The 20,482-nt window shown below is 42.1% G+C and overlaps 1 protein-coding gene across 1 annotated transcript in view; it reads right to left on the bottom strand.

Moving 5' to 3' along the window:
- The window catches only part of LOC106600064 (Fc receptor-like protein 5), a gene marked incomplete at its 5' end in the record, with an annotated part of 36,607 nt that extends 27,577 nt beyond the window's left edge, over positions 1 to 9,030 (bottom strand). Inside the window, 4 exons of the mRNA XM_045713131.1 lie at positions 5,453 to 5,695; positions 5,801 to 6,076; positions 7,332 to 7,607; positions 8,833 to 9,030. Of these exons, the coding sequence (XP_045569087.1) occupies positions 5,453 to 5,695; positions 5,801 to 6,076; positions 7,332 to 7,607; positions 8,833 to 9,030 (993 nt within the window). The remainder of the gene's footprint in view (positions 1 to 5,452; positions 5,696 to 5,800; positions 6,077 to 7,331; positions 7,608 to 8,832) is intronic.
- Between the last annotated feature and the right edge of the window lie 11,452 nt (positions 9,031 to 20,482).

Raw genomic sequence — 20,482 nt, 5'->3', positions numbered from 1 at the left:
GGATTTTGAAGATTTTGAAAATCGCGCCACAGGCTGGCAGTGGATGTTACGTAGGTGGGACGAATTCGTCCCGCCGGTCCCATAGAGGTTAACCTGTTGGGTCTAGGGGGCAGCATTTGCACGTCTGGATAAAAAAAAATGTACCCGATTTAATCTGGTTACTAATCCTACCCAGTAACTAGAATATGCATATACTTATTATATATGGATAGAAAACACTCTAAAGTTTCCAAAACTGTTTGAATGGTGTCTGTGAGTATAACAGAACTCATTTGGCAGGCAAAACCCTGAGACATTTTCTGACAGGAAGTGGATACCTGATGTGTTGTATTGACTTTAAAGCTATCCCATTGAAAAACACAGGGGTTTAGGAATATTTTGGCACTTCCTATTGCTTCCACTAGATGTCACCAGCCTTTACAAAGTGTTTTGAGTCTTCTGGAGGGAGATCTGACCGAACAAGAGCCATGGAACGGTGATGTCCCATTAGACACCTGGCGCTACTTCATGTTGGGTACCCTCGTTCCAATACGTTATAAAAGGCTATGCATTCGTCCACCTTGAATATTATTCATGTTCTGGTTAAAAAGGCCCTAATGATTTATGCTATACAACGTTTGACATGTTTGAACGAACGGAAATATATTTTTTCCCCTCGTTCATGACGAGAAGTCCGGCTGGCTTACATCATGTGCTAACGAGACGGAGATTTTTGGACATAAATGATGAGCTTTTTTGAACAAAACTACATTCGTTATGGACCTGTGATACCTGGAAGTGACATCTGATGAAGAGAATCAAAGGTAATGGATTATTTACATAGTATTTTCGATTTTAGATCTCCCCAACATGACGTCTAGTCTGTATCGCACGCGCGTATTTTTCTGGGCACAGTGCTCAGATTATTGCAAAGTGTGATTTCCCAGTAAGGTTATTTTTAAATCTGGCAAGTTGATTGCGTTCAAAAGATGTAAATCTATAATTCTTTAAATGACAATATAATATTTTACCAATGTTTTCTAATTTTAATTATTTAATTTGTGACGCTGACTTGACTGCCGGTTATTGGAGGGAAACGATTTCCTCAACATCAATGCCATAGTAAAACGCTGTTTTTGTATATAAATATGAACTTGATAGAACTAAAAATGCATGCATTGTCTAACATAATGTCCTAGGAGTGTCATCTGATGGAGATTGTAAAAGGTTAGTGTATCATTTTAGCTGGTTTTATGGTTTTGGTGACCCTGTCTTTGACTTGACAAAACATTACACACAACTCTTGTAAATGTACTGTCCTAACATACTCTAAATTTATGCTTTCGCCGTAAAACCTTTTTGAAATCGTAAAACGTGGTTAGATTAAGGAGATGTTTATCTTTCAAATGGTGTAACATAGTTGTATTTTTGAAAAATTTGAATTTTGACATTTATTTGGATTCAAATTTGCCGCTCTTGAAATGCACCTGCTGTTGATGGAGTGCACCACAGGTGGCACGCTAGCGTCCCACCTAGCCCCAAGAGGTTAAGCCTATGCCATTGAAACACACAGGGGTTGATTAATGTTTTGGCACTTCCTATTGCTTCCACTAGATGTCACCAGCCTTTACAAAGTGTTTTGAGTCTTTTACTGTGAGATCTGCCCGAACAAGAGCCATGGAACGGTGATGGCCGATTAGACTCTGGCGCGCGAGTTCATGTTGGGTACCCTCGTTCCAATACGTTATAAAAGAGAATGCATTCGTCCACCTTGAATATTATTCATGTTCTGGTTAAAAAAGGCCCTAATGATTTATGCTATACAACGTTTGACATGTTTGAACGAACGTAAATATATTTTTTCCCCTCGTTCATGAAGTGAAGTCCGGCGGGCTTAGATCATGTGCTAACAAGACGGAGATTTTTGGACATAAATGATGAGCTTTTTTGAACAAAACTACATTCGTTATGGACCTGTGATACCTGGAAGTGACATCTGATGAAGAGAATCAAAGGTAATGGATTATTTACATAGTATTTTCGATTTTAGATCTCCCCAACATGGCGGCTAGTCTGTATCGCAACGCGTATTTTTCTGGGCGCAGTGCTCAGATTATTGCAAAGTGTGATTTCCCAGTAAGGTTATTTTTAAATCTGGCAAGTTGATTGCGTTCAAGAGATGTAAATCTATAATTCTTTAAATGACAATATGATATTTTACCAATGTTTTCTAATTTTAATTATTTAATTTGTGGTGCTGACTTGACTGCCGGTTATTGGAGGGAAACGATTTCCTCAACATCAATGCCATAGTAAAACGCTGTTTTTGGATATAAATATGAACTTGATAGAACTAAAAATGCATGCATTGTCTAACATAATGTCCTAGGAGTGTCATCTGATGGAGATTGTAAAAGGTTAGTGCATCATTTTAGCTGGTTTTATGGTTTTGGTGACCCTGTCTTTGAATTGACAAAACATTACACACAGCTATTGTCAATGTACTCTCCTAACATAATCTAACTTTATGCTTTCGCCGTAAAACCTTTTTGAAATCGGACAACGTGGTTAGATTAAGGAGATGTTTATCTTTCAAAGGGTGTAAGATAGTTGTATGTTTGAAAAATTTGAATTTTGACATTTATTTGGTTTCAAATTTGACGCTCTTGAAATGCACCTGCTGTTGATGGAGTGCACCACGGGGGGGACGCTAGCGTCCCACCTAGCCCATAGAGGTTAACCCTTCGAAACATCCCCTATGACACCATTTTAACCTGTTAGGGCTAGGGGGGCAGTATTGACACGGCTGGATAAAAAACATACCCGATTTAATCTGGTTACCACTCCTACCCAGTAACTAGAATATGCATATACTTATTACATATGGATAGAAAACACCCTAAATTTTCTAAAACTGTTTGAATGGTGTCTGTGAGTATAACAGAACTCAAATGGCAGGTCAAAACCTGAGAGATTCCTTTACAGGAAGTGGCCTGTCTGACCATTTGTTGAACTTCTTTTCCATCTCTATCATTTACTAAGGATCTCTGCTCTAACGTGACACTTCCCACGTCGTCCATAGGCGCTCAGAGCCCGGGAAAAAACAGAATGTCGTCATTCCAGCCCCAGGCTGAAACACATTATCGCCTTTCTCAAGTGGCCGATCAAGGGACACTGGCTTATGCGCGTGACCCCGACCGCCCCCGCCTTTGGGATTTTTTCCTCTGTTTGCCGAAAAGGAGATTCCCTGTCAGAATATTATCGCTTTTCTACGAGAAAAATGTCGTAAAAATTGATTTTAAACAGCGGTTGACATGCTTCGAAGTACGGTAATGGAATATTTAGAATTTTATTGTCACGAATTGCGCCATGCGCGTGACACTTCTTTACTATTTCGGATAGTGTCTGGAACGCACGAACAAAACGCCGCTATTCGGATATAACGATGGATTATTTTGGACCAAACCAACATTTGTTATTGAAGTAGCAGTCCTGGGTGTGCATTCTGACGAAGACAACAAAAGGTAATCAAACTTTTATAATAGTAAATATGATTATGGTGAGTGCTAAACTTGCCGGGTGTCTAAATAGCGAGCCCGTGATGCCTGGGCTATGTACTTAGAATATTGCAAAATGTGCTTTCACTAAAAAGCTATTTTAAAATCGGACATATCGAGTGCATAGAGGAGGTCTGTATCTATAATTCTTAAAATAATTGTTATGCTTTTTGTGAACGTTTATCGTGAGTAATTTAGTAAATTGTTAGTAAATCCCCGGAAGTTTGCGGGGGGGTATGCTAGTTCTGAACGTCACATGCTAATGTAAAAAGCTGTTTTTTTTTTATAAATATGAACTTGATTGAACAAAACATGCATGTATTGTATAACATAATGTCGTAGGGTTGTCATCTGATGAAGATCATCAAAGGTTAGTGCTGCATTTAGCTGTCTTCTGGGTTTTTGTGACATTATATGCTAGCTTGAAAAATGGGTGTCTGATTATTTCTGGCTGGGTACTCTGCTGACATAATCTAATGTTTTGCTTTCGTTGTAAAGCCTTTTTGAAATCGGACAGTGTGGTTAGATTAACGAGAGTCTTGTCTTTAAATAGCTGTAAAATAGTCATATGTTTGAGAAATTGAAGTAATAGGATTTTTAAGGTATTTGAAAATCACGCCACTGGATTACACTGGCTGTTGCGTAGGTGGGACGAATTCCCCATATTCATTTCCCATATTCCATCCCTCATTTGGATGTTGTTGTCCCAGTGTCCGTTGTTTGAAGTTTTGGGCTCTTCTGTAACACAAAGGATTTATTTCCCAATACTGCAGAGCCAAAAGGGAGAGTTTCTGCAAGGTATTTACGATCCGGTTCATGAAGTCATGAAACCAGGCCAACTCCCCCTAGGAGAGAGAGATACAATCTCTCTCTCTATCTATCTGTCAGCCATTGGCCTAGCTGATCCAGCACCTTTGAACCAAGGAGAGAGTCAAGACAAAAGTTAACGCCTATAGAGAGATGAACCTGGAGAAGAGTCCCCTAAGCAAGGTGGTCCTGGAGCTCTGTTCACAAACAGACCCCACAGAGCCCCAGGACAGCAACACAATTAGGCCCAACCAAATCATGAGAACACAAAAAGATTTACTTGACACATTGGAAAGTACTAGCAAAATAAAAAGCAAACTAGAATGCTATTTTGCCCTAAACAGAGAGTACACAGTGGCAGAACACCTGACCACTGTGACGGGCCCAAAATTAAGGGAAGCTTTGACTATGTACAGACTCAGTGAGCATAGCCTTGGTATTGAGAAAGGCTGCTGTAGGCAGACCTGGCTCTCAAGAGAAGACAGGCTATGTGCAACACTGCCCACAAAATGAGGTGGAAACTGAACTGCACTTCCTAACCTCCTACCAAATGTATGACCATAGAAAAACATATATTACACAGAACCCCAAAATTTTGATAAACTCCCATATCTACTGGGTGAAATACCACAGTGTTTGATCACAGCAGCAAGATTTGTGACCTGTTGCCACAGAAAAGGGAAATTAGTGAAGAACAAACACCTTTATAAATACAACACATGTTTATTTATTTACCCTTTTGTAGTTTAACTATTTGCACATCGTTACAACATTTGAAATGTCTCTATTTTTGAACTTGTTTGAGTGTAATGTTTACTTTTCACTTTTTGTTTATTTCATGTTTGTTTATTATCTATTTCACTTGCTTTGGCAATGTAAACGTGTTTCTCATGCCAATAAAGCCCATTCAATTGATAAAGAAAGACAGCGAGGTCATGAGGAGATGAGCTCCTGAATCTTTCAGTGTAAAAATACATGTTTTGGTATACCCTTCATACCCAGGGCTTTCAGCATTCATAACCACCCAGTTTATAATGCAGGTTTTAGTATCACTCAACAGAGTAAAAAGAACCAGACAATCTGAATGACAAGGTTTGTCATATTCTCACCTGTCACTGTCATCCAGCTCTCTGGTGATTCTCCTTCAGAGTTGGTACACTTGTAGAGTCCTTCATCTGACTTGGATACTGCAGGGATGGTCATCTCTCCTGTAGTCTCAGTCCTGATGAGGGATCCATCTTTGTAGAAAACAGCTGTGAGGTTAGAGGGAGTTCCCTGATATCTGCAGCGCAGAGTCACAGAATCTCCCCCAGTCACAGGAAGGGCAGGGCTCTCCAGGATCACAGCTCCAGCTGTATATAATATATAAACATCATATATAAACATAACATCAGCTATCTGAAACCAGATGAACCACTAAACACTATAATGTTAGTAGATGGTGTTTGTGGACATACCAGGTACTGTGATGTTGACAGCATTGCTGTGTTCTCCAGACCCAGACACACACCAGTACACTCCACTGTCTGATGTTATTAGTGACACAATGCATGAAGAACCTTGTTGTTTTCCCCAGTCAGTATGACACTCTGAAAGGATTCCTCTCTCTGAGTTCCTCACCACTCTCCATCCAGTAGAGTTCCCCTGAACCTCACAGCTCAGAGAGACAGACTCATATTCAAAGAACTGAGATCTGTCAGGACTGACACTCAGAGAGGCTGGAACAGAGAGATCTGAGAAAGAGAGAGCAAGACACACACAATTATACCCAATCAAATCATGAGAAAACAAAAAGATAACTACTTGACACATTGGAAAGAATTAACAAAACAAAATTGTAAACTAGAATGCTATTTGTCCCTAAACAGAGAGTACACAGTGGCAGAATACCTGACCACTGGGACTGACCCAAACTTAAGGAAAGCTTTTACTATGTACAGACTCAGTGAGCATAGCCTTGCTATTGAGAAAGGCCGTCATAGGCAGACCTGGCTCTCAAGAGAAGACAGGCTATGTGCACACTGCCCACAAAATGAGGTGGAAACTGAGCTGCACTTCCTAACCTCCTGCCCAATATATGCCCATATTAGAGACACATATTTCCCTCAGATTACACAGACCCACAAATAATTCAAAAACAAACCCTATTTTGATAAACTCCCATATCTACTGGGTGAAATACCACAGTGTGACATCACAGCAGCAAGATGTGTGACCTGTTGCCACAAGAAAACGTCAACCAGTGAAGAACAAACACCATTGTAAATACAACCCATATTTATGTTTATTCATTTTCCCTTTTGTACTTTAACCATTTGCCCATAATGACAATTTAAATGTCTCTATTCCTTTGTAACATTTGTGAGTGTAATGTTTACTGTACATTTTTTAATTGTTTATTTTCCTTTTGTTTATGATCTGTTTCACTTGCTTTGGAAATGTTAACATATGTTTCCCATGCCAATAAAGCCCCCTTAAATTGACTTGAAAGAGAGAGAAGATCTGTCTGATAGCTGTACTATTGTAATATATTCCAAAGTATCACATCTGAGTTAAACTTTGATTTGTTCTACCAGTCTACACCAGATTCAGATTCAGGCTCCCAAGGATCACAGCTCCAGCTGTATATAATATATAAACATCATATATAAACAGGTCTCTCCAGGATCACAGCTCCAGCTGTATATAATATATAAACATCATATATAAACAGGTCTCTCCAGGATCACAGCACCAGCTGTATATAATATATAAACATAATTTATAAACAGGTCTCTCCAGGATCACAGCTCCAGCTGTATATAATATATAAACAGGTCTCTCCAGGATCACAGCTCCAGCTGTATATAATATATAAACAGGTCTCTCCAGGATCACAGCACCAGCTGTATATAATATAAACATAATATATAAACATAACATCAGCTATCTGAAACCAGATGAACCGCTAAACACTATAATGTTAGTAGATGGTGTTTGTGGACATACCATGTACTGTGATGTTGACAGCATTGCTGTGTTCTCCAGACCCAGACTCACACCAGTACACTCCACTGTCTGATGTTATTAGTGATACAATGCATGAAGACCCTTGTTGTTTTCCCCAGTCAGTATTACACTCTGAAAGGATTCCTCTCTCTGTGTTCCTCACCACTCTCCATCTAGCAGAGTTCCCCTGAACCTCACAGCTCAGAGAGACAGACTCATATTCAAAGAACTGAGATCTGTCAGGACTGACACTCAGAGATGCTGGAAGAGAGAGATCTGAGAGAAAGAGATAGAGAGGTCATGAGAAGATGAGCTCCTGAATCTTTCAGCATTATTTTACAAAAATATAGTTTTAGAGTTAGGTAAACTTCCATGTTTTTTTACAAGGACATATACAGTATATTACCTTCCACAACAACCTTCACTCCAAATGAAAACACCAAACCTACAACCTGATTTTGGACAAAATACCTGGAATTATTCTGGAAGGATTTTTACTACGAGGGAGTCTTACTAGCAAAGATTCTTACTGCCAAGGATTCTAACTACCAAGGATCTAACTGCCAAGGATCTAACTGCCAAGGATTCTTACTGCCAAGGATTCTAACTGCCAAGGATTCTAACTGCCAAGGATCTAACTGCCAAGGATCTAACTGCCAAGGATCTAACTGCCAAGTATTCTTACTGCCAAGGATTCTATCAAAAATATATATATAAAAAAAATATTTGATAAAATATTGAATTTGGCCTTTATTTTTTATTTAGTTATTTTTTCACCTTTATTTAACCAGGTAGGCTACTTGAGAACAAGTTCTCATTTACAACTGCGACCTGGCCAAGATAAAGCAAAGCAGTTCGACACATACAACAACACAGAGTTACACATGGAATAAACAAACTGTCACGACTTCCGCCAAAGTTGGTCCCTCTCCTTGTTCGGGTGGCGTTCGGCGATCAACGTCACCGGTTTTCTAGCCGCCACCGATCCACTTTTCATTTTCCATTTGTTTTGTCTTCATTGTACACACCTGGTTTCCATTCCCATAATTATATGTTCCTTATTTAACCCTCTGGTTCCCCCATGGTTTTGTGCGTGTTTGTTCATTGTAATTTGGTCTGTATTTGTGAGCTTGATTATTTTCCTTCTTGGAATATTTGTTGTTTTGAGTAAAGTTACGTGAATTACTCATCTCTGTGTCCTGCGCCTGACTCCGCCTTACCTGCTACACATAGATGCCTTACAGAAACACGCACCACGAAAATGGAGTCAGCAGGTGCACAAAGCCCTCCTTTGTTAGTAGAGGAGCGTGTCCAGCAGCATGCGACCATGTTGCATAATCTCGGCACAGCCATGGATCGCGTGCTGCAAACGATGGGAGAGAGGAGGTTGTCCAGCATTGTCATAATAACCCACACCGCTGTCCACCCCTCTTTCACCTGGTCCCAGTGGGATGGGACTGCTGCCGGGTGCCAGGGGTTCCTACTCCAGCTGGAGCTCTACCTGGCGACCGTCCACCTGGCTCCTTCGGGATGTGAGAGCGAGCCCTCATCTGCTGTCTATCCGGGAAGGCTCTGGATTGGCTCTGGAGTGGGCCAACGCCGTCTGGGGAGAGGACGACGCGGCGGACCACTATGAGGATTTCATCTGGTTTTCGACCATCCGATCGAGGGTAGAGTGGTGGGGGAACGCTTGTTTCACCTAAGGCAGGGGACGAGGAGAGCACAGGACTTTGCTTTGGACTTCAGAAACCCTGGCCGCCGGCGCGGGATGGAATGACAGGGCCCTGATCGACCATTACCGGTGCAGTCTGTGTGAGGATGTCCGTCGGGAGCTGGCCTGCAGGGACACCACCCTTACATTCGACCAGCTGGTGGACCTGTCCATCCGGCTGGACAACCTGCTGGCCACCCGCGGACGTCCAGATCGGGATCCGTCAGTTCCATGTCCGTCAGTTCCATGATTTGCATTTTAATGAGGGAAATAAGTATTTTACCCCCTCTCAATCAGAAAGATTTCTGGCTCCCAGGTGTCTTTTATACAGGTAACGAGCTGAGATTAGGAGCACACTCTTAAAGGTAGTGCTCCTAATCTCAGCTTGTTACCTGTATAAAAGACACCTGTCCACAGAAGCAATCAGATTCCAAACTCTCCACCATGGCCAAGACCAAAGAGCTCTCCAAGGATGTCATGGACAAGATTGTAGAGCTACATAAGGCTGGACTGGGCTACAAGACCATCGCCAAGCAGCTTGGTGAGAAGGTGACAACAGTTGGTGCGATTATTCACAAATGGAAGAAACACAAAATAACTGTCAATCTCCCTCGGCCTGGGGCTCCATGCAAGTGGAGTTGCAATGATCATGAGAACGGTGAGGAATCAGCCCAGAACTACACGGGAGGATCTTGTCAATGATCTCAAGGCAGCTGGGACCATAGTCACCAAGAAAACAATTGGTAACACACTACGCCATGAAGGACTGAAATCCTGCAGCGCCCGCAAGGTCCCCCTGCTCAAGAATACATATACATGTACATGCCCATCTGAAGTCTGCCAATGAACATCTGAATTACTCAGAGGACAACTGGTGAAAGTGTTGTAGTCAGATGAGACCAAAATGGAGCTCTTTGACATCAACTCAACTCGCTGTGTTTGGAGGAGGAGGAATGCTGCCTATGACCCCAAGAACACCATCTCCACCATCAAACATGGAGGTGGAAACATTATGCTTTGGGGGTGTTTTTCTGCTAAGTAAGGGAAGAACCCCATGAAATGGACAAAAATGAATGGGAACATATTGGCACCTGTTACGGATACAGGTATCCTGAGTGTGTATCCTGTATGTGTATTTCTTTGCTCTACTTCTCCTCCTCACAGGTGACAATCATCACTCCCCAATCAGTCACCAAACAGAAGATACCTGTTCCTTTTCCTTCAACCTATCACATCCCCTTTCCCTTGGTTTAAAAACCCAGTCAGTTGTTTTCTCCCGAGATCAATTTTTATGTTCATTCTCTCAATCTCTCTCTCTCTCTGTGTCCCCAACGCTCTATCTCTGTATTTATCTCTTTTGTTTTGCAACTACATGTCACATTTGTTCGGTTATCCTGTGAGTATTGTTTTGTTGTTTGACTGTTTGTTTGTTTGGTGGGAAAAGGGGGTACCAAGACAAGTCGCCCATGGGCATACATTACCCGTAGGAATACTTTGTCTAAGTACCCTAGTTAGAACTGGGCGGACCACCACACTGTATTTTTGGTTAGTTAGCTAGCTGTTATTGAAATAGGCTAGTCTAGCTTAGGGGTGTTTTTGGCTTATTGTTTCTTTGCTTGGGTCCAGCTCAGCCCCTTTTCTCACACCCCTTTACCGTGTGTTTAAAATAAACCCTGAGTGTTAGATTTCAGTTCTCTGTGGTTTTTGTTCTCACTGTTACCGTTTCACTATTATAATTTGCATGATTTATGTTATGGGTCTCGTTGCTAGACTGCAGGGCCAAAAAGGGATTTGTAACAGCACCGCACGAATCATACACCCTAATGACAATACCACCCAATTTGGTCCACATTCATCCAAATCATATTGCACATTTCATATGGCAAATGCCAAGTGTAACACCCAAAAATCCTATAGATGGCGAGCACGCTCCACCAAGGATTTTCATATTGCAAATGTAACACCATTCAACACCCAAGAGTCAAATTTTGAAAAAATGAAATTTGTTTTGAAAACTTATCACCCCCTTAAAACCTTTTAGGGCTAGGGGCAAAATACAAAAGGCACTCGCACATCTGAGCAATCTAATTGCAGGTGCATGGCAACAGTTGAAACAGGATGAAGGAAAAAAGGAACCCGCACACTGCTCTTGATAGTATCACTGATATTTAATAAGCGTATCGGCCTCACGGCCTTTGTCAGAGCTTTTGTGAATTTTCTGAAAACAGCACCTCTATGTAGACCTAGCCCCACCCACATCCGTTCCACGCATGGAAAGGGGTTGGAGGCAAAGGAAAAATAAATAAGTGCTTCCAAACAAAACAATATGCATTTCACAAATACTACAAAAGTGTATAAATAAGACGCATTGAATACGTCCATAAAACCACAATGAGGACACAGCAAGTTTTCATTAATCATTGGGTACATCATACGAAAAACATCAGAGTAATCTTAAGAAGGGACATATTTCAAATTCACAACATAACATACATAGGCATTTCATCATTAAGTCCTTTAGGAAATAATGTCTGGAGGGTGAAAATCCAAAAACATTCTCTTCTGCTCAGAGTATTATTAATATCACCTCCCCTGTCTGATATCTTAACTTTTTCTATGCCACAAAATCTAAAGGTAAAAATGTCATGTTTTAGGTCATTAAAATCTACTGCGACTGGATAATCCCTGTCGTTTCGCCTGATTGAACTTTTATGTTCACTAATTCTCTGTTTGAGAGAGCGGGAGGTCTTACCAACATAGCATGGACATTTAATAATGTAAATAACATGGGTGGTGGTACACGTAATGATATCGTTGATTTGAAACCGTTTTCCTGTGTGTGGGTGGCAGAAATATTCACATCTCCTCATATTGTTGCACTGTGCGCATCCTCTGCATTTATAGCTACCATCTGGTAGAGGGCGTAAAAGAGCCTGGCTGATTTTCTTTCGTGGCTGGCAGTTGGCATGAACCAATTTATCGCGTAAATTGCGACCTCTCCTATACACAATAAGTGGTGGATTTTTAAATTCAGCTGGCAAAGCTAGTGCGATGATAAAATATGCCAGTGTTTCTTGACCACACCTCCACTTTTCGCGAATTCAAAGTATATGTGGTTGTGAACATTACGGAGTGTTCTTTTGCTTTAGCGGGTCTTTTTTGTAACAATTCATCTCGTGTTTTTCCCAATGCCAAATGAAGAGCTTCATCCACACATTGTGGCGAATAGCCTCTTCTTAGAAACCTAATGCGCATCTCCGCTGCTTTTTCTATATAATCCTCTGTGGAGTGGCATATATGGCGCAGTCTGAAAAACTGGCTTCTAGGAAGTCCTCTTTTTAATGGCTCAGTATGGAAGCTGTCCCCCTTTAATAGAGTATTTCTGTCCGTTTCTTTTCGATACAGAGTTGTAAACAGGGTTCCATTTGATGTCTCAATCCACATATCGAGGTAATGAACGCGTTGAGTGTCACTTTCAATAGTGAATTTGAGATTGGGGTCAATGTCATTGAGTAGTGCCATAAAATTTGACAGCTCTTGTTCAGTTCCTTACCATATGCAAAAAATGTCGTCAATATATCGATACCACTTCAGGATTTTATTCGAAAATGGGTTTTCGTTTTTGTTATTGACAAAACGTTCTTCAAATAGACCCACATAAAGGTTAGCATAGCTCGGAGCGAATGTGGAGCCCATCGATGTTCCATTCGTTTGGAGGTAGTATTCATCATCAAACCTAAAATAGTTATACTTCAAAACATATTCTGCCAGCTCTAGAATAAAGTTTGTTGGTGGATATTCATTAGTATCTTTGTCTCCCAAATAGTGTGCTAGTGCTGCCAGCCACCCCACATGGGGAATGCTGGTATATAGACTCTCGACATCTAGTGTGACCAGAATACAGTCTTCTTTTAAACCCGTTATTGGTGAGATCTTGTTTGAAGTCTATAGAGTCTTTTACATATGATGGCAATGCTTGCACATGAGTTTTAATAAAAGCGTCTACAAAGTTCGACAACGGCTCTAGCATTGAGCCTATTCCTGCCTGGATAATTGCCTTGTTGTGTTTTAGGTTTGTGTAATTTCGGTAAAATGTACAGGCAAAATGTACAGGCATGGACGTATGGCACATTTACAGCAAAGATATTCATATTCAGGTTTTGAGATAAGGTGGTTTAATAGGGCTTGCTCCAGATTAGAGCATATATCCCTTTGGAACACCTGTGTGGGATAAACACTCAGTTTTCTATAGAAACGTTCATTACTGAGTTGTCTCTGAATTTCTTCTTTATATTTTTCAGTCTAAAACAAGGGCTAGGGGGCAGTATTGTCACTTTCGGATGAAATACGTGCCCATATTAACCTGTTAGGGCTAGGGGGCAGTATTGACACGGCCGGATAAAAAACGTACCCGATTTAATCTGGTTACTACTCCTGCCCAGTAACTAGAATATGCATATAATTATTGGCTTTGGATAGAAAACACCCTAAAGTTTCTAAAACTGTTTGAATGGTGTCTGTGAGTATAACAGAACTCATATGGCAGGCAAAAATCTGAGAAGATTCCTTACAGGAAGTGCCCTCTCTGACAAGTTCTTGTTCTTCTTGGCTCTGTTTATTGAAAACTGAGGATCTTTGCTGTAACGTGACACTTCCTACGGCTCCCATAGGCTCTCAGAACCCGGGAAAAAGCTGAATTATATCGAGGCAGCCCCTGGTTGAAAAACATTAGCGCATTTGGATAGTGGCCGGTCAGAGTACTATGAGACTCAGGCTCATGCACGAGGGGATCCCATGCTTTTATTTTCTCCCGGTCGGAATATTATCACTTTTTTACGAGAAAAATTGCATAAAAATTGATTTTAAATTGATTTTAAACAGCGGTTGACATGCTTCGAAGTATGGTAATGGAATATTTAGAATTTTTTTGTCACGAAACGCGTCGGGCGCGTAACCCTTCATCACCCTTGGATAGTGTCTTGAACGCACAAACAAAACGCCGCTATTTGGATATAACTATGGATTATTTTGAACCAAACCAACATTTGTTATTGAAGTAGAAGTCCTGGGAGTGCATTCTGACGAAGAACAGCAAAGGTAATAACATTTTTCTTATAGTAAATCTGATTTTGGTGAGTGCTAAACTTGGTGGGTGTCTAAATAGCTAGCCCTGTGATGCCGGGCTATCTACTCAGAATTTTGCAAAATGTGCTTTCACCGAAAAGCTATTTTAAAATCGGACATAGCGAGTGCATAGAGGAGTTCTGTATCTATAATTCTTAAAATAATTGTTATGTTTTTTGTGAACGTTTATCGTGAGTAATTTAGTAAATTCACCGGAAGTTTGCGGGGGGTATGCTAGTTCTGAACGTCACATGCTAATGTAAAAAGCTGGTTTTTGATATATATATATATAATATGATATAAATATGAACTTGATTGAACAAAACATGCATGTATTGTATAACATAATGTCCTAGGTGTGTCATCTGATGAAGATCATCAAAGGTTAGTGCTGCATTTAGCTGTGGTTTGGGTTCATGTGACATTATATGCTAGCTTGAAAAATGGGTGTCTGATTATTTCTGGCTTGGTACTCTGCAGACATAATCTAACGTTTTGCTTTCGTTGTAAAGCCTTTTTGAAATCGGACAGTGTGGTTAGATTAACGAGAGTCTTGTCTTTAAAATGGTGTAAAATAGTCATATGTTTGAGAAATTGAAGTAATAGCATTTCTAAGGTATTTGAATAACGCGCCACGGGATTCCACTGGCTGTTACGTAGGTGGGACGAAATCGTCCCACTGGCCCTAGAGAAGTTAAACTGCCTCCTACTCAAACTCAGAAGCTAGGATATGCATATTATTAGTAGATTTGGATAGAAAACACTCTAAAGTTTCCAAAACTGTTTGAATGATGTCTGTGAGTATAACAGAACTCATATGGCAGGCAAAAACCTGAGAAGATCCCTAAAGATTTTGCCAAATGTCCAATTATTTTTTTGTCAATTATACATGTATGAAAGTATTGAATGTGCCAAATCACAGCAAATATCTAATACATGGCGAGTGCGCTCCACCGTGAATTTTCTTATTGCAAATGTAACACAAGTCAAGACCCAAGAGTCAAATAAAAAAATAAAAAAAAAAGTGAAAACTTTTCACCCCTTAAAACCTGTTGGGGCGTTGGGTGTAGGGGGCAGTATTTTCGCGGCCGGATGAAAAACTTACCCAATTTAATTAAACAGGTTACTACTCTGGCCCAGAAAATAGAATATGCATATTATTAGTAGATTTGGATAGAAAACATTCTGAAGTTTCTAAAACTATTTGAATGGTGTCTGTGAGTATAACAGAACTCATATGGTTCCGGATCGTATGCTGACTCACTCGGTTCCGGATCGTATGCAGACTCACTCGGTTCCGGATCGCATGCAGACTCACTCGGTTCCGGATCATATGCAGACTCACTCGGTTCCGGATCGCAGACAGACTCACTCGGTTCCGGATTGCAGACCCATTCACCTCTCTCCGAACTGTGGGCCGTCTCACTCGGTTCTGCACAGTGGGCCGTCTCCCTTGGTTCCGATCTGTAGGCTGTCTCACTCAGTTCCGGGCTTAATACTCTTACCGGATACTCAGGACGGGGTACTGTTGTCGGATACTCTGGACGGGGCACTGTCGTCGGATACTCTGGACTGGACACTGTTGCCGGATACTCTGGACTGAGCTGACGCACTGGAAGCCTGATGCGTGGTGCTGGTACTGGAGGTATCAGCCTGGGAACACGCACCTCAGGGCTAGTGCGGGGAGCGGGAACAGGACGAGTCGGACTGGGCTGACGCACTGGAAGCCTGATGCGTGTTACTGGTACTGGATGTGCCAGTTTGGGGACACGCACCTCAGGACTAGTGCGGGGAGTGGGAACAGGCCGAGTCGGACTGGGCTGAAGCACTGGCAGCCTGGTGCGTGGTGCTGGTACTATCTTCACCAGACGGCTAGCACGCACCTCAAGACTAGTATAAAACGCTAACTCAGGTGACATCATTAGGACACGCTCTGCAGGGCGAATGTCGTGCCTAATACACCAACACAGTAGCTCTCTCATCTTTTTCTCCTCCAATTTTCCCATCAACTCCTTAATAGTCTCTGTTTCTCTCACCTCCAATTTTACCCCGACTAGCTCTGGTTCCATCCTCGGCTCCGCCCGATCTGTCCGTGTGCCCCCCCCAAAAACATTCTTGGGGCTGCCTCTCCGGTTTCCTCGCCAGTCGTGTACCTCGGTAGCGTTCCCGGTCCTCACCAGACTTCCTCCATGGGCCCTCTCCGGCCAGAATCTGCTCCCACGTCCAAAACTCACAACAGTCCATATTATATTTCCGTTTCTCCCTTCTCCGCTGCTTGGTCCTTGTTTGGTGGGAGATTCTGTCACGGTTGTCGTCAGTTATAGACCAAAATGCAGCGGGGAAATGTGCACTCATCTTCTTTATTATAAACGGACAAGAAGTTGAACCAAAACAAACACGTACACAAAGAAAACACAACGACTAAATAACAGGCTGGTAAGGCACAAAGCTATACACAGCATAATCTCCCACAAAATACTAACCCAAACACATACCCATATATAGGACTCTCAATCAGAGGCAACGAGAAAGCACCTGCCTCCAATTGAGAGTCCAACCCCCATTAAACTAAACATAGAAATACAAATGACTAGACAGAACATAGAAATACAAAACATAGAACATAGACCAAAACCCGGAAATAATAAATCAAACACCCTTCTGAACAAACCACCACCCCGAACCACATAAAACAAATACCCTCTGCCACGTCCTGACCAAACTACAATACAAATAATCCCTAATAAGTTAGGATGTGACAACATGACTTCGTTGTTTGTTATTTTTCTTCTGGGATGAATACCTATTGCCCGGTTGTAAAATTATTGCAATTTTACGTAAAAAAATACCCTAAAGGATTGATTGTAAACATCGTTTGACGTGTTTCTACAAACTGTAATGGAACTTTGAACATTTCGTCTATGGATTTGAGTCCACGCCACATGGCATTGTAAACTGTTCTGGATGGGTCAACAAAACTGACATATTTGGACATAAATGATGGACTTTGCAGAACAAATGAACATTTCTTGTGGAAGTGGGAGCCCATCCGAGTTCATTCCGCCGAAGATCAGCAAAGGTAAGTAAATATTTCAAACATATTTTTAGAGATTTGTCAATGTCGTGGTTGTAGGCTAACTGTATAGCTTAACATTGAAGGCTAAGTTCTGTACTCAGAATATTGAACAATGTGCTTTTTCCGTAAAGTTATTTTGAAATCTGACAAAGTGGTTGCATAAAGGAGTAGATTATCTCTAATTCTTTAATTAATTGTTATAAATTTGGTCAACGTTTATGAGTTCTTCTGTAAATTAAATGTGCCTATTCACAGGATGTTATGGGGAGAAAACATTTTCTGAATTTAACGCGCCAATGTAAAAATTGAGTTTTTGGATATAAATATAAACTTGATCGAACAAAAAATGCATGTATTGTCTAACATGATGTCCTAGGAGTGTCATCTGATGAAGATTGTCAAAGGTTAGTGCTTAACCTGTTGGGGCTAGGGGGCAGTATTTTCACGGCTGGATAAAAAACGTACCCGATTTAATCTGGTTACTAATCCTACCCAGTAACTATAATATGCATATACTTATTATATATGGATAGAAAACACCCTAAAGTTTCTAAAACTGTTTGAATGGTGTCTGTGAGTATAACAGAACTCATTTGGCAGGCAAAACCCTGAGACATTTTCTGACAGGAAGTGGATACCTGATGTGTTGAATTACGTTTAAGCCTATGCCATTGAAACACACAGGGGCTGATTAATGTTTTGGCACTTCCTATTGCTTCCACTAGATGTCACCAGCCTTTACAAAGTGTTTTGAGTCTTTTACTGTGAGATCTGACCGAACAAGAGCCTTGGAACGGTAATGGCCGATTAGACTCTGGCGCGCGAGTTCATGTTGGGTACCCTCGTTCCAATACGTTTTAAAAGAGAATGCATTCGTCCACCTTGAATATTATTCATGTTCTGGTTAAAAAAGGCACTAATGATTTATGCTATACAATGTTTGACATGTTTGAACGAACGTAAATATATTTTTTCCCCTCGTTCATGACGAGAAGTCCGGCTGGCTTAGATCATGTGCTAACAACACGGAGGTTTTTGGACATAAATGATGAGCTTTTTTGAACAAAACTACATTCGTTATGGACCTGGGATTCCTGGAAGTGACATCTGATGAAGAGAATCAAAGGTAATGGATTATTTACATAGTATTTTTGATTTTAGATCTCTCCAACATGGCCGTTTGTCTGTATCGCAAAGCGTATTTTTCTGGGCGCAGTGCTCAGATTATTGCAAAGTGTGATTTCCCAGTAAGGTTATTTTTAAATCTGGCAAGTTGATTGCGTTCAAGAGATGTAAATCTATAATTCTTTAAATGACAATATAATATTTTACCAATGTTTTCTAATTTTAATTATTTAATTTGTGGTGCTGACTTGACTGCCGGTTATTGGAGGGAAACGATTTCCTGAACATCAACGCCATAGTAAACCGCTGTTTTTGGATATAAATATGAACTTGATAGAACTAAAAATGCATGTATTGTCTAACATAATGTCCTAGGAGTGTCATCTGATGGAGATTGTAAAAGGTTAGTGCATCATTTTAGCTGGTTTTATGGTTTTGGTGACGCCTGTCTTTGAATTGACAAAACATTACACACAGCTATTGTCAATGTACTCTCCTAACATAATCTAACCATCTCAGGGAAATACTACGATCCTGGTGGTTGTGGATCGGTTCTCGAAGTCCTGCCGTCTGATTCCGTTGCCCGGTCTTCCTACGGCCCTACAGACCGCGGAGGACCTATTCACCCACGTCTTCCGGCACTACGGGGTGCCCGAGGATATCGTATCTGATCGGGGTCCCCAGTTCACGTCCAGGGTGTGGAGGTCGTTTATGGAGAGGCTGGGGGTCTCGGTCAGCCTGACCTCGGGTTTCCACCCCGAGAGTAATGGGCAGGTAGAGCGCATTAACCAGGATGTAGGCAGGTTCCTGCGGTCATATTGCCAGGACCTACCAGGGGAGTGGGCGCGGTTCGTACCCTGGGCCGAGATGGCCCAGAATTCTCAGCGCCACTCCTCTACTAACCTGTCACCCTTCCAGGTCGTGTTGGGGTATCAGCCGGTCCTGGTGCCATGGCAACAGAGCCAGACAGAGGCTCCTGCGGTGGAGGAATGGGTCCAGCGCTCTAGGGAGACCTGGCAGGCGGTCCAGGAGTGTATAAAGAAAGCTGGAGAACGACACAAAGAGAGCGCTGACCGCCACCGCAGTGAAGCCCCCGTGTTTAACCCGGGGGATAGAGTCTGGCTCTCGACCCGGAACCTGCCCCTCCGCCTGCCCTGCCAGAAGCTGGGTCCGCGATTTGTGGGGCCATTCAAAGTCCTGAGGAGAATAAACGAGGTGTGTTATAGGTTACAACTTCCTACATATTACTGTATTAACCCCTCGTTTCATGTGTCTCTCCTCAGGCCGGTGGTAGCTGGTCCACTGCAGGACGCTGAGGTGCGGGAGGCCCCCCCTGCCCCCCCTGGACATCGGAGGGGCCCCGGCGTACACAGTCTGGGCCATCCTGGACTCCCGACGTCGGGTGGGGGGCCTGCAGTACCTCATGGACTGGGAGGGGTACGGTCCGGAGGAGAGGTGCTGGGTCCCGGCAAGGGACATTCTGGATCCAGCCATGTTGTGGAATTTCCACAACCTCCGCCCGGATCGCCCAGCGCCTCGCCCTCCGGGTCGTCCTCGAGGCCGGGCGTCGAAGCGCTGCGGGACCCGCGCGTCAGGGGAGGGGTACAACATCCACAGAAGGGGGGCGCCTCTCCTCGGTCGAGCGGCGCTCGGCGGTCATTGTCGCCGGCCTACTAGCTGCCACCGATCTGTGTTTCAGTGTCTATTAGTTATGTCTGGTTTTTGTTTGCACCTGTTTTGTGTTTTGTCATTAGTGGGGGGTTATTTAGTCTGTCTGTGTTTAGCTAGGATTTTGTGCGGGATTGTTCGTTGTTACGTGTGGTGTTACTTATATTATCTAGGCATTAGGGTTGCCGGGCTGCGCCCCGTCTGCCTTTTGAACGGAGCTTCTTTTTGTCAATTGTTCTGACTGTTATGCTCCCAGCCGTATGTGAAACTTACCCGTGGATTTATTAAATTAAGATTGTTCCAACGGACCTCAGTCTCCTGCGTTTGACTCACTCCTTAAACTGTTCATTCCGCTCGTGACATTGTCCATTTGCAATATGATTTCATAGGAAGTCAAAAGTGACATTATTTTTTATTTTTTTTGCCAAATGCCTGAAGAAATTTCCA

The sequence above is a fragment of the Salmo salar genome, unplaced genomic scaffold, assembly GCF_905237065.1.
Source record: "Salmo salar unplaced genomic scaffold, Ssal_v3.1, whole genome shotgun sequence".
In the NCBI taxonomy this organism is placed as follows: domain Eukaryota; kingdom Metazoa; phylum Chordata; class Actinopteri; order Salmoniformes; family Salmonidae; genus Salmo; species Salmo salar.
Note: the sequence above shows the minus strand (reverse complement) of the source record. Positions and strands in the feature narration are given on the sequence as shown.